General features: G+C 38.3%; 1 protein-coding gene across 2 annotated transcripts in view; it reads right to left on the bottom strand.

Annotated features, from left to right (window-relative positions):
* The window catches only part of ODF2 (outer dense fiber of sperm tails 2), a 51,371-nt gene extending 38,763 nt beyond the window's left edge, over positions 1–12,608 (bottom strand). Inside the window, exon 1 of one of the 2 annotated variants that reach the window (XM_072632588.1) lies at positions 12,444–12,608. In XM_072632588.1, coding sequence (XP_072488689.1) covers positions 12,444–12,466 — 23 coding nt within the window. In that variant the 5' untranslated portion in view covers positions 12,467–12,608. The remainder of the gene's footprint in view (positions 1–12,443) is intronic. The other variant, XM_072632585.1, reaches the window with a different exon arrangement.
* Positions 12,609–14,479: the final 1,871 nt, after the last annotated feature.

Here is a 14,479-nt window from a genome sequence, read left to right as displayed (position 1 = left end):
ATGTGCAAAACTGAAACTCTACTCTCTTCTGGTTCTCCTACGTCTCTTTAATATTGTACCCTCTTTGTCTCCAAATCTGGTTATTCTTCCTGACCATTCAGTTTTTGTGGTTGTCCTCCAAGACCTGTCCTCAGATAGATCATTTTCCATCTCAGCAATGTTTCTCTTTAGAACCACATGAATTTGCTCAGTTTTAATTACCATGTCCAAGCATCTTACCCCCTACTCTGTACTCTTTTATCTTCAGCCTTTCCTTTTCCCCAAGTTCAAGTCACTCAAGTCTCCAACAACCCAATGGACATCTCTACCTGGATGTCCTGTTTACATCTTAAACTCAATACACCCAGAACCTTCCTTCCAAAACTTGTTCTCCTTCTGACATTCCTTTTTTCTGTTGATGGCACCACCATTCTCTCTAGTCAGTTGCAAAACCTTGATGTTATCCTTTGTGAACTTTCTCCCTCATCCCTGACATTTAATAAAATTACCAACTAACTCCTGTCTAGATTCCCTTTGAAGCATCTCTCATATTGTATCCCCTTCAGTTATCTTCCCCTAGGCAACACTGTTGTTCAGATCTTCATTATCACTACTCATCTGGTTTATGGTGATAGCTTCCTAATCAAGTATCTTTTTCTTTCAATCTCTTTCCCTTTCTAACCTTTCCTTTCAGAAAAATCATCCTTGTGTATAGATTTGATCATTTTACTCAGTACAACATTCTTTAATGATTTCCTATTACTTCTTGTCAAAATCAATGCACAATCATTTATTAAACACCTTCCATATGCCAGGCACCAAGCCTGGCATTTGAAGCTTTCTACCACCCTAATTTTGTAGCTTAAATTTAGTAGCTAATCTCCACCTCATATTCTGTACTCTAATCAAACTATTACTTGCCATTTCTATAGAAATGACACATTTTCACACTACTTTGCTTTTTTCCCCCTAGAATCCATCCCCACTTCCATCTACCTGTTGAAATCCTACCCCTCTTTTTATACCCACCTCAAATGCTGAGGCCTCCCTGAAACTTTTCCTGTTTTTCCAGTCAGAAAAGAGCCAGCTTTTCTCATACATTGCATAGACAGTACTTCATTTTTATTTCTAAGATGCAGAGGGGCGTAAAGGAAAGAACCCTAGACTCAAGGATCACATGACTTGGGTTTTAGTCCTAATAGCATGGTTACTACTGATAATAAAAACAACTCACATTTGTATTTAAGGTTTATAAAATATTTTCCTCACAACAGCCCCTGGGATATAGTTCAGTGACCCCACACAAGGCATTTAACCACTTTGAGCCTCAGTTTTCCCATCTGTAAAATGGGGATTTATAATGCTTATGTTAAGTGGATTATACAGGGCTGTCCTGAGGATATCCTTTAAACCTTAAAGCATTATATAAATGTAAGCTAGTAGTATTACCTCTTTTATAAAGAGGCAAACTTACACTCTTTAATTTTATTTTCTATTATTATTATTTGTATGAACTGCATACAGGTCTCCTACTAGATTGTAAATTCCATGAGGAGCATGTATTTTTTATCTTTTTACATCTACTGTAAAATATGGCAGCACTAAATATGCTGCTCTGAAAAGCAGTAAGTGCTAAGTTTGTTGAATGAGATGGGAGGGATGGGGATATCCCTAGTTTAATTCATTTGAAGTGACTATACAATTTTGTCAGTTGTTTTTCAGTCACGTCCAATTCTTCATGACCCCATATGGGGTTTTCCTGGCAAAGACACTGGGTTGGTTTTGCCATTTCCTTCTCCAGCTCATTTTACAGATGAGGAAACTAAAGCCAACAAGGTGAAGTGACTTGTCCAGAGTGACACAGCCAGGAAGTGTCTGAGGCCAGGTTTGAACTCAGGAAGACTCATCTTCCTGACTCCAGGCTCAGCACTCTATCCACTGTGCCACCTAGCTGCCTGACAGTACAATGAGAAAGGTTATTTTTTAATGACATCATGTATCCAAAAGATTATTGTCCTGTAAGGTGGTCTCAAAAGAGATCTTACATCTATGCCAAGGAGGCTGCCATTTTAGAAAATTCTTAGGAAATGGAACTCAGAGACATGCAAAAAAGGCAGTCTTTACATGGACTGATGCAAAGTAAAATGTACTGTGTACAAAGTAACAGCTGTATTGAGGGATGATCAGCTGTGAATGATTTGGCTATTCTCAGCAGTACAACAATCCAGGACAGTTCTGAAGGTCTTATGACGAAAAAATGCTATCCATCCCCAGAAAAAGAACTGATGGGTGTCTGAATACAGATTGAAGCATACTTTTTTTTAAACTTTATTTATTTTTCTTGATTATTTTATCTGTATTTTCTTTCACAACATGACAAGTTATATTTTGCATGACTGCACATGTATAACCTATATTGAACTGTTTGCCTTTTCAATGAGGGGGGAGTGGGAAGGGAGGAAGGGAGAGACTTTAGAACTCAAAGTTTTAAAAACCTGTTAAGGATTGTTTTTACATGTTACTTGGGAAAAATAAAGAGAAAATATTTTAAAAAAAGAAAAAGGCATTCTCATGACTTTAGAATCACACCTCCATTTTTGACAACATTGATATGGACCAATCTTTTTCATCAGACTTTTCTGAAAATGACTGATGGTAGTTTACCCAAATCAAATCCACTCTCAGAAGAAAAAGATTTCCCCTCTCTTGAGGCATTCAAAAGAATACAATATAGGCCCCAAAGGCCTAAATATATTATTCACCCAAGGGGAGCATTTTGAAGGGTACAGCATTCCCTTGGATATGTAACTTCTGGTGGTGGTAATATTTTTTTTAAGATAGTTAAAATGCAGCTTAACTTTCATTTGTCATAGTCAACATTAAAGTCATTAAAAACAGAGATTCCTGGTTAGCTTTTTTTTTTTTTTTTTGAGGAGGTAGTAGAGATTTTTTTTTTGTATCACTAGCATCTTGAATTAGTACCTTGTACATGTGCATAAGCGCTTACTACTATTTGTTGAATAGAATTGAATATTTATAGTTATGTTTGTATGTTATAGCCCACTCATAATTAGCTATATTTAACTAAACCAAGAGTAGGGAAGGTTAAAAAGAAGAGGTGGTTCAGATAATTCCCAATAAAGGATAATCTCAAAATTATTTGCTTTTAGAATGAGTTAGAGAACATAGTATTGATTTAGGGTCAGTGTAATTTTCTCTTTCCCAGGATATCCACACAAGCATGGTGTAATAGATAGACAAGTATTAGATTTGGAATAAGGAAGACCTGTTTCAAATCCTGTCTTTGACACTGTGACCCTGGAAAAATTATTTAACTTCTGTGAATTTCAGTTTCTTCACTTGTAAAATGTGGTGTTTGGACAAAATAGCCTCTGAGGTCCCTTACAGCTCTAAATCTGTGATTTTCCCCATTATCCTTTGCATGTCAGCAGGTTTGCAGGGCAACCACGTCAGGGAGAACCTCCTGACAATGTACTAAATATAAAAGGAGCCAGCCTTGTTCAAAGAATTAGCTTCAGAAATTTGAGCTTAAGCTCTGGTATATTTGTTTAAAATTTAGTCTTCTTAGTTTATAGTCACACTTCAAATTAGAATGCATCTTGTGTACCACTTCACTTTCACCCTCAATTCATTTCAGATGTTGGATAGAATCATAGAAGTTCAGAATTGGAAGGAACTTTCAAGTCATCTAATCTAACTAATATCCTGAAGTTATTTAGTTCTCTAAAGAAGGATGTGTTTTTCAAGAATTTGAAAAGAAAAAAAATATTTTCTATGAAGAGAGATATTTCGAAGCCATTAAAAGTCAGTGGTACCAACTGATTATAGTTATTCTATCAATTAAGACAGGTTGAAAGTTGAGTGATGTATCTAATTTTAAAGACTGGGTGGGTGGGGAAACTGGGGGAAAGGCCAGGAGGGAATTCCTATGATTAAAAAGAACTGATAACTAATTCTGAGATGTCCTGACCAGAATCAAGCCAGGGTAGTAGGCGGAGAGGAAAGAAAGCCTTTGATTCCTCCTGGTGTGTCAGATCATTGTTTCTAAAAGATACCAGTTCATGTAGTGACCAGCTGCTAATCCTATCCTCTCATTTTACAGATGGAGAAACTGAGGCCAAAAGAGTTTTAAGTGATTTGCCTGAGGTCACACGGGTAGCTAAGCAGCAAGGCAAAATCAACTTGAGGTCTCCTGACTTCTAATTCTGAGTTTTTCCACCATACCATGCACTCTCCCACTAGGTTGTTGTGCAGGTTGTATTCTTCAGATATTTGGGGCTAGAGACCCTGTGTGAGACAGAATCCATCTCTACAAAGGAGGAGGGGCTAGTTCTGGGCCTTTGTGTATCAGCTTCAGCCTCATTACCAAAGAGATACAACTATATATATCCGAGTGTCAATTCATAAACATTGATTGAACACTTACCTATATGGGCTGAGTACTGTACCAAGTATTCTGAGTGATATAGAAGGATTAAAAGCCACAGTCCCTATCTTCGTGGAGTTTACAATATAGTTGAAGGAAACAAATCACTAATCATAACTTCGTAAATCAGTTTAGGAATGTATACCAGAAACTGCAGAAGCAAATTATCAGCACAGTAAAATGGACTCCAAATGAAAGTCTTAGGTGGTGAAAGGCTGCACAATAAAGGAATGATTGGGAGATAATTCAAGAGGACTTTCTAGAGGAGGTCTCTGGTGGAGGGGAAAATGAGGTGAGGGGAAAGCATTACAGAAAGAAGAATTGCTATATGTAAATACAAAGATGGAAAAGAGCAAGAAACATTTTTCTTAACATTTAGATCTATCCAAAAGTGGAACGGGTTGCCCAAAAATGGCAGATTCCCCATGCCTGGTGTTTCTTTCAGTGAAGAAGGCCTGTCAGGAATGTTGGAGAGAGCAATTCCTGTTCAGGTATGGGTTGATGACATAACCCCTGAGATGTCTCTTCCAATTATGATATTCTATGATTCTGCATCCTGAGAGATAGAAAAATAGGTTAGGCTATACTGGAGAATCTGTGATGAGAAAGCAGATTTGAGTTTAAGGCCTTGTTTTTTATGTTGCACCAGTCAGTACCTCATAGACCCTTCCCTCTGTCTCTTGTAGACTCTTCTGCACATATAATACCTTTTTTCCTCAAAGAGCAGAGTTTAGCAAGAGGTGGTATAAAACTTTAAAGTTACTTCTTTCCCAAAGAAGATGTCACTCACCTTTGTTAGCATTCTGTACTCAAAGCCAAATAGAAGTCTGGCTCACAGGACAATAGTAAGGGGAGATAATGGATTTTTGACCTTCCTATTAGTTCGTGTCTGGCCAGGAACTGGGGAGACATTTCCTCCAGCCTACTGAGATGTCGTCCTTAGAGACTGCTTGATCACAGCTCATCCAGAACCCTGAATAATAATAATAACTATGCAAGTATCTCATTTTATCCCCACAACAACCGTAGAAGGTAGGTGCTATTATTATTAGGTGCTAGTATCTGAGGCTAGATTTAAACTCAATTTTTCCTGACTCCAAGATCATCTCTCTATCCACTGCACCACCTAGCTGCTAAAAAGGGAAAGTAACAGTCCTGTTGGGTTGGGTGTTCAGTCACTTTTTATTTGTATCTGACTCTTTGTGACCCCATTTGGAGTCAGAGATATTAGAATGCTTTGCCATTTCCTTCTGTAGGTCATTTTACAGATGAGGAAACTGAAGCAAACAGAGTTAAGTGACTTGTACAGGATCACACAGCAGGCCTGGTACTCTACCTGCTGTGCCACCTAGCTGCCCCATGTTGAGTTAGGAAACTGCTAAATAGCTAAAATGAGTGAAACCAGGAATAAAGTAGAGCCACGGAGAGTGGGAGAGATACGGAGACAGAGATAGAAAGGAAAGAGACAGGGTGGAGGTGGGGGAAGAAAGAGACAAAGAGATAGAGTGAAAGAGAAAGAGTGCACATCTGAGGAATCAGGATTCTCTCCTCAACTCCTGGGGCCTAGTCCCAAGCCCTGATCTTAATAACTACCACCCAAGAAATTATCCAGCAGTTACCAGCCACTTCTTTCCAAATGCATGTGTGTATCAACATTAACTCCCTTCACATGCCTTGTATCCATCTCTTCTCTACTCTTAAAGAGCTACTATCCCAGTTCATATCCTCATTACCTCTTGCAATAATTCTTCATCACGTCTTTCTCCAATCCATTCTCCATTCAGTGCCCAAGGTATTTTTCTAACGCATAAACTGTGTCACCCTCACTCTCCCTACTTAACCTCCATATTAAAAGGATCAAATATAAAATCTATTGTTTGACATTTAAAGTTCTTTAAAACATGGCTTCTTCCTGCTTTTCAGCCTTCTTACATCTTACTCCTCCTCCCTGCACTCTACTGCAATCCAGCTACACTAGCCTATGTTGCTGTACCTCACATAGGACATTCCATCTCAAGTCTTCATGCCTTTGTACTGACCGTATTCCACTCCTGGATTTTTCCTTCTCGCATCCTTTTCTTAGTTACTCTGGCTTCAAGACTCATTTTAATTTCCACCTTCTGTAGAAGGCTTTTTCTGACTCCCCTCACCTACACTTGGTGCCTTATCCTTTGAAATTGCCTTCTATATTCTGTATATTTCCTATATATGCCTACTGATTTATATATTGCTTCTTCCTTGGATATAAGCTCTTTGAGGGCAGAGAACTTTTCCCCTTTTCTTTGCATCCCTAGTGCTTAGCAAAGTGCCTGACACATAGTAAACATTTAATATATGCTTTTTGACTGACTGAATAAGCCACATGCAGTCCCATTTTGGAGTTTCTTTCAACTGATTCTTTCCATTCTACTTTGCCCTCTGGTTCTAAGACATCTACGCAGTTTTATGATTTTCTTTAACAGAATAACTTCATTTTAATTTTAAAGGAATAGCAAGTTGTACATAATAGATTTGCAGTTTCATGTGCAATCATATTTTTTATTATACTATGTTATGGAAATGTTTGTTTTATTCTATAAATTAAAAATAAAATAATTTTTAAAATTTTAAAAATAAATTTATTTTCAGTTTTCAACATTCACTTCCACAAAATTTTGAATTTCAAAATTTCTCCCTATCTCCTCCCTGTCCCCACCCCAGAACCATGCATATTCTGATTGACCTTTTTTCCAATCTGCCCTCCCTTCTATCACCACTCACATCCCCTTCCTTTTTGTTTTCCTGTAGGGTAAAATAGATTTGTATACCCCATTGCCTATATATTTTATTTCTTAGTTGCATATAAAACAGCCTCTAACATACATTTTTAAAGCTTTGAGTTCCATATTCTCTCCCTTCCCCCCTCCCTACCCACCCTCATTATGATTTCTTGAAATATGGTGTCTTTTTTTTTTGGTTCATAGTTTTCAGGGAGTCCATTAATTCGTAAATTTTTCTCCTTGATCTATTTTTCCTATGACATTTCACATTTTCTTCTATTTTTTCAGTCTTTTGACTTCGTTTTATTGTTTCTTGATGTCTCAAGGAGTCAGTCATAAGCTTCAGTTTGGCCAATTCTAATTTTTAAGGTGTTATTTTCTTCGGTAAAATCTTGTACCTCCTTTCCCAAGAGAATTCCAAAGAGAATTACTCTTTTTATATCTTTCTAGCTCTCACTTCTTTTCCTAGTTTTTTCTTCTACTGCTCTCATTTGTTTTTTAAAATCATTTTAGCATTTTTAAAAAAAAACTCTTGATTTAGTCTTGTACGAATTCTTGTCGAACGTGTGTCCAAGCTGCATTTATCTTTGAGGCTTAGCTTATATATTTTGAGGCATTCTCTTTTTCTGGGTTTGTATCTGGGGCTTCTCTGTCAACATAGTAGCTTTTTGTGTTTGGGATCTGTCTTTGTTTGCTCATTTTTCCATTCTGCTTCTCAACTTCAGACTTTTTTAGTACTAGACTGCAGACTTCTGAGGTGAGATGTCTGGCCTGAGCTTCTGTCCTCTCACATCATTCTGCTGCTTTCACATCTCTGGATGGGGCCCTGCAAGCTTTCAATGCTCCCTAAGTGTTGTGATTTAAGGGGAGGGGGGAGTCTGTTTTCCATCTGTGTTTAAACTTCAAGTTCATGACCCAGGTTTTGTCTGTTGGTTTTCTTGGGTTTGGAGTTGCAGTGGACTGCTACTAGACTCAGATACTATTGACCCACTAGAAGGGTCTGCAGGTTCAGAGCCACTGAACCTTCTTTGGTCTGGGATTCTTGCCTTGGTTATACCACTGCAAGCTTCCACAATGGGCTGGAGGCTAGAACTGAGTTGCTCCTAGAATAAGAGCCTGATCATAACATTTTACTTCTGGAATTTGCTCCTTGCTCAGCAAATACTCAAGGGCCAATACTCAAGACTACTCCTCTCCACTCTAGATCTGTGCCCCAGAAATAGTTAGTAGGTGACAAAGCTGCCAGATGGCACCCAATCCTGAACCCAGCACTAGTTCAAAAATCCCCTTGGATCTCTTTTCTGCTCTGATACTTCCTGTCCTGGTGCTTTATCTTAGCCCTCTCAATCCCTGGACTCTGGAAGTTTCCCCACTGCACATGCTTCTGGCCAGGTCCTGTTTCTTGTGTCCACATACATTACTGTCTCCTAAAGCTTTCCTGGACTGAAAAAATAATTCACAGTGCCTTTTATTTGGCTTTCCTGATCAGAATTCAGTATAGGATGCTTTCTATTTTCTTTGTGGAGGTACTCTGACATCTTGACTGCACTCCACAATGTAGTCTCAATTTGCATCTTTCAGGTAGTACGTTTTTTGTCTTTATTTCTTTTGAAGGAGTCTGTGTTTTGAGTTCTGAGAATACATACTTCCCTATGTCAGTTCTTTCTCTGGAGATAAATTGTATTTTTCTTCATAAATCCTTTGTAGTTAATTCGAATGATTATATTACTCAGAATAGCTTGGTCATTTACAGTTATTCTTCAAACAATATTGCTGTTATTGTATATAATGTTCTGGTTCTGCTCTTTTCATTCTGAGTTATTTCATGTAAGTCCTTCCATGTTTTTCTGAAACCAACTTTCTTATCATTTTTTATAGCACAGTAGTATTCTACCACAATCATATACCACAATTTGTTCAACTATTCCTCAATTGATCCCCTCAATTTCCACACTTATGTACATTCACCAGCAACTTTAGCTGAATCTGGTGGACCATTTGAAAGAATTAAAAACATTATCCAACTAGTCATGGATACCATAAGTCCTTCTTTTGAAAGCCTGCTAAACTGCCTGTATATATTTTCCTGACCCTTGAAATAAAACCATTCTTTTTGGGGGGTGGATAAGAGATAGGGTAACATAACTTAAAGGTGTCTAGAAGGTTTTGAGGACCAAAACCATCCACATTTAAAAATAAAGAACTTTAGACTTAGGAATTAGACCTGGCTTCTAGTTTGGTTCCACAGGTTACTTTACCTCCCTGAAGGTATATCTGCCCAAAGCAATTAACATCTTCTCTTACTATGTACCCCAGAGAATAGTAGTGCAGTAATTAGATGATAATGTGGAAGACCTTCCAAATCATTAAATATTATACATTTATAAGGACAGCATTGTTCTATCATCATCATCATTATTATTATCCCAGCCCAGGTTTGGGTCTAGCAACTTGTTCCTATGGGAAGTTAATTTGCTTTGCCCAACAGAAGTAGCTCACAGCCCCTTTTGGCACTGAACTATTGCCCCCTGGAAACCACTGCCATTTACTCTGGAATGCCCAACGTAAATGGAAAGATCATGTTTGAGCCCAGTAGCTCTACCATCCAACCCTCAGGGCTTACATAGATGAACTTTCCTAGAGAATGGAGAGGGGAGGAAACATGAGAAGGGAAGATCTGGGTTTTAGCCAGCTCTGCCTAGAACAGAGGTGTTCTACTTACTGAATGCTAATTACAATATATTCTCATCTTTCAACTTCTCTCCCCCTGAGAGCTACCATCTTGATGCAACTTGGCTGAAATGACAAAATTTCCAGGGGGAGGTATATCAAGCAAAGTAAGTTTGGGGCTTAGTTGGCTAGAAGGTAGAAACTGAGATTCATGTTTCAAGGTGATTTCAAAACTTGAGGTTAAAAAAAAAGGCTGAGTGAAGGTAAAAACAGAAGTGAGAGACCAAGACATCATTGTCTCATTCTCAGCTCCATCACTACTTCCCTGGGAGGTCGCATCCTCCTCTTTTCACTTTACTTCCCAATTGGGACAGTGCCCTTACTTAGGATTGGATTAGCCCCCAGAGAAGGGAAGCACTTGGCTACTCAGGGGATGGCGTTTCTTATCCCCTCCTTCAGGAGGACCATAGGTCCCATGGACAAGGCAGGATTATTTAGGTCCTTCCTTTCCTCACCATCTTTTTGTTTGAACTCAGGGCCAGTAGCTGGTACAGCATCACCAGTGAAGGTGCTGGGAAGTTCTGAGCAGTTGGAAATTAGAGGAAAATATGTAATGAGCATTTGGAATTGCCTCACTGTGCCATCCCCATAACTCCTCCAGATCAGCCCTCCTCTCTGATGGATGGTGGAAGGCACTGAAGGCAGGTTTATGGGGGAGACTTATGCCTTCTGATTTCAACGTGGGACAGCCAAGGCTAGACTGCTGCCCTTACATCCTACCTCCATGGACAGATAGCTTTGGAAAGGTTTAGAAATTCAGTGGTCAGGAACCTGTGGCCTTGAGGCCACAAGTGGCCCTCTAGGTCCTCAAGTACAGCCCTTTGAATCCAAACTTCACAGAACAAATTCCCTTAATAAAAGGATTTGTTCTGTAAAACTTGGACTCAGTCAAAAGGCTGCCGCCAAAGACCTAGAAGGCCACAGGTTCCCCACCTGAGAATTCAACCCCCCACATTTCATAGATGTTTTGGAGGGCAGAAATGACCTTGACCAAGGTCACACTGATAATAAGCAGCCAGGATTTGAACCCAGAACCTCTGCCTGCAAATTTAGGGTAGTTTAGTCCCGCTTATCTTTTAGAGGTAGAAACTGAAGCCCAATGTCCCACAGCTAGCTATTCTCTAGCTCTAGCTTTAGAACAGAACCCAGGTTCTTCATCATTCCATGTTGCTGCCGTCCACTTCATAAGCTTCGATGGGTCTGTTATTATTGCCATGAATAATTTTTCTTGCTCTTTTTGAGCCAGCTTTCAGGCTGTGCTGCTTTCAGGGCAGGGAGTTGTCTGTTTTCCCCTCTCTGTGTGAACTTTTTGCTTATCTTCTGTGTTTGACTTCATTCATTTTCAGGGCATTGGTGTACGATTCTGTAATTTCTGAACTTGATGAACAATCTGTATTCTCCTCCATCATGACGCTCTGCCTGCAGCTTCCCCCCAGACTCAATAACCACCTGTTTTTAGCCATTCCTCTGTATCCTCGCTGCCATCTCAGACTCTGCTCATTTTAGTTGCCCTTTTCGGAGCTCTCCCAATCTAATTCTCTGATGCCTTTCCTGAGATGTGACAACCAGAACTGTATCAGGAAGTCAAGGCACTTCAGTCCTTCATCTCTGACAAGGCACAAAACAGCTGACATGTGCTAAGATCCTTGTACTTTATACATATTAATATACTGCCCCTTAGATGACTTACTCTTAAATTACAGTTCTAACAACCTTGATTTTCTGATTCCTATGCCAATGGCATGAGGCAGCTAGGTGACTCTGTGGATAGAGTACTGGGCCTGGACTCAGGCAGACCTGAGTTCAAATCCAGTCTCAGATACTTACTAGCTATGAGACCCTGATAGGTCACTTAACCTCTGTTTGTCCTAATTGCTGGAGAAGGAAATGGCAAACCACTCTAATATCTTTGCCAAGAAAACTCAGTGTTGGCATGATATGGTCCACTAGGTCATGGAGAGTTGGACATAACTGATTGACTGAACAACAACCATGCCAATAGCAGATTAGAAGCAGAAAATTAGAAAGAGGGAGAAGAAAGGGCATGCTAGAGATTAGCAGTACGTTGATAGTATCAAAAAATTAACAGCTGTCACTGTTCGTAAGAACAGTGACATAGTGACATAGGATACAGAAATCTACAAAAACTTGAAAGGCACAATAGTGTGGGGCCATTTAGTGCAAGAACCAACAACTCTGCATAAAATCTCATTAGGTCCTGAAAGATCACTATATCATAGAGTATGCTGTCACAGCATAACACAATTAACAATAATTTATGCTCGTGATATTGATTCTAGATCACCCAGAAAAAGTAAAAATTTCATTTGCTCTGCTCTGCTTGAGAAGATAGAAAAGAATGCCATCCAGTTGAGAAACATTTCTGAGCATCACTGTTAAAATGAAATATTTGGGATGTAAGCTTCAATTTTATGGAAATTGTCATATGTTAGAATAGTTCATTCCCCAAAAGAGACATCACAATGCCCACTTGGATGAATACTACTGATAATAACGTTAATACTAACCCTACACATCTGTGAAGCGTCATTTTTCATAGCTCCTAGATTATATTTTTTCCAACAGTCTCCATGTGGCAAATGTAGAGAAATGTTGATTTTCCTGCAATTTGGTCCCACTGGAAGCTAGAATGAGAGAGCAACCCTTTATTTTCTACTAGGAGTCGCCTCTATGACCATTCCAACCCAGTCACAAAGGGGGAGGGGCTTTTCCCCCTGACTCAGAATGGGAGGGTGGGTTTAGGAGACAGAACTGGAATCCCATTAAGGATAAGATTGATCTGCTTCTCCTCTAATTTTTTTAAATGGTACCATCTTTGATATTCAAATCAATATGTACATTTTGAATTTACTGTGGAATATAGTACATAATGTTGGTCTAAACCTAATTTCTGCCAGATTGCTTTCTAGCTTCCCCATTAGTTCTTATCAAATAAGAAATTCTTTGCTGAATAATTTATGTTTTGGGGTTACTCAAACACTGGGTTATTGAGTTGCATTACTTCTGAATCCCCCTTGCCAACAATGTTTCATTGATCTTTTCTCCTATTTTTTAACCAATACCAATTGTTTTTGATTTTTCTATTTTACAATATTTTATGATTTATGAAATTAGGAGTCCTTCCTTCTTACCTTTTTTCATAATTTTCTTTGCTTTCTATATCTTTTATTCCTCAAAATGAATTTTGTTATTAGTTCATCAAGTTCTGTAAGGTATCAATCACCTTGGAATCTTGATTGGTATGTCATTAGAACTATCAATTAACTTTAGTGATGTCATTTTTTTATTAAATTGACCCAGCCATGAGCACTGAATATTCCTCCAACTATTTAAGTTATTCTTTATTTCTTTAAGGGGCATTTTGTAATTAAATTGCAATTGAATGTACTTTAGTAGGTTGATTCCCAATTATTTTGTGCATTTTGTAGTTATTTTAAATGGAATTTCTCTATTATTTAGCTTTTGGGATCTTGTTGGTTTTAGATAGAAATGTTGATTTTGTAGGTTTATTCATAGCCTACCACTTTGCAGAATCTATTACTTGCTCCACTTAGTTTCTCCAATAATTCCCTAGGCTTTCTTACATAAACTATCATATTCTCACCAAATAGGGATAGTTTTGTCTCCTTTTTGCTTATCTTTATGCCTTTAATTTCTTTTTTCTTTTTGTATTGCTGTTGCTAGCATTTCTAGAACTATATCAAATAATAGTGAGAAGATTGACCTTCATTGCTGTATCCCTGTATTTTGGGGGAAAACTCATAATATACACTCTTTGCATATGATGCTTGCTTTTGGTGTGAGACAGATACTTTTTGTTATGTTTTTTAAAAATCCTTTTATGCCTACAGGGTTTCTCACAGAAACAAATTGTATTTTGTCAAAGGCTTTTCCTACATTTATTCAGATAGTCATATGGTTTCAGAGTTTTTTTGATATGATTAATTGTGTTGATGATTTTCCTATTATCGAATCATGCTTGAATCCTGGTATAAATCCAATTTAGTCATAATGAATGGTTCCTTGGATAAATGGATATAGTCTGACACTGGTTTATAATTCTCCTTATTTGCTTTACCCTTCCCTGTTATATTAGGACTGTACTTGACTTGTAAAAGGAGTTTGATAGAGTTTTTCTTTCTCTGTTTTAGAGAATAATTCATGTAGTTTTGGTATTAGATGTCCTTTTAAAATGTGTTAGAATTCTCCTATAAATTAATCGTGGTCAGGTGTCAGGATGGATTTGAGAGATTATTTTAATCCAATCCCTAACTTTTTGGGGGGGGTAATAGACCAGAATGGAAATGTGACCTATGACTACACAGAAAAATGTAAACTGTCTTGAGTAAATGTAAACAGCAAAAGAAACTCCAGCTATTCCACTGGAAAACTTGTACATGACGCTGGAACATCCTGGCACTATGCCTTCTTTGTTCTGCTTCTATATAATACCTGCCCTGGTCTAGGGTTGGTGCAGGGATCAAGGATGTTACTTTGTCCTGCTGACTGGCCTATTGTGAATAAAATCCCCAGATCAATTAGG

This window comes from Notamacropus eugenii, chromosome 1 (genome assembly GCF_028372415.1).
Source record: "Notamacropus eugenii isolate mMacEug1 chromosome 1, mMacEug1.pri_v2, whole genome shotgun sequence".
Taxonomy (NCBI): Eukaryota; Metazoa; Chordata; class Mammalia; order Diprotodontia; family Macropodidae; genus Notamacropus; species Notamacropus eugenii.
The sequence above is the reverse complement of the archived record's forward strand: the minus strand, read 5'-3'. Positions and strand labels throughout refer to the sequence as shown.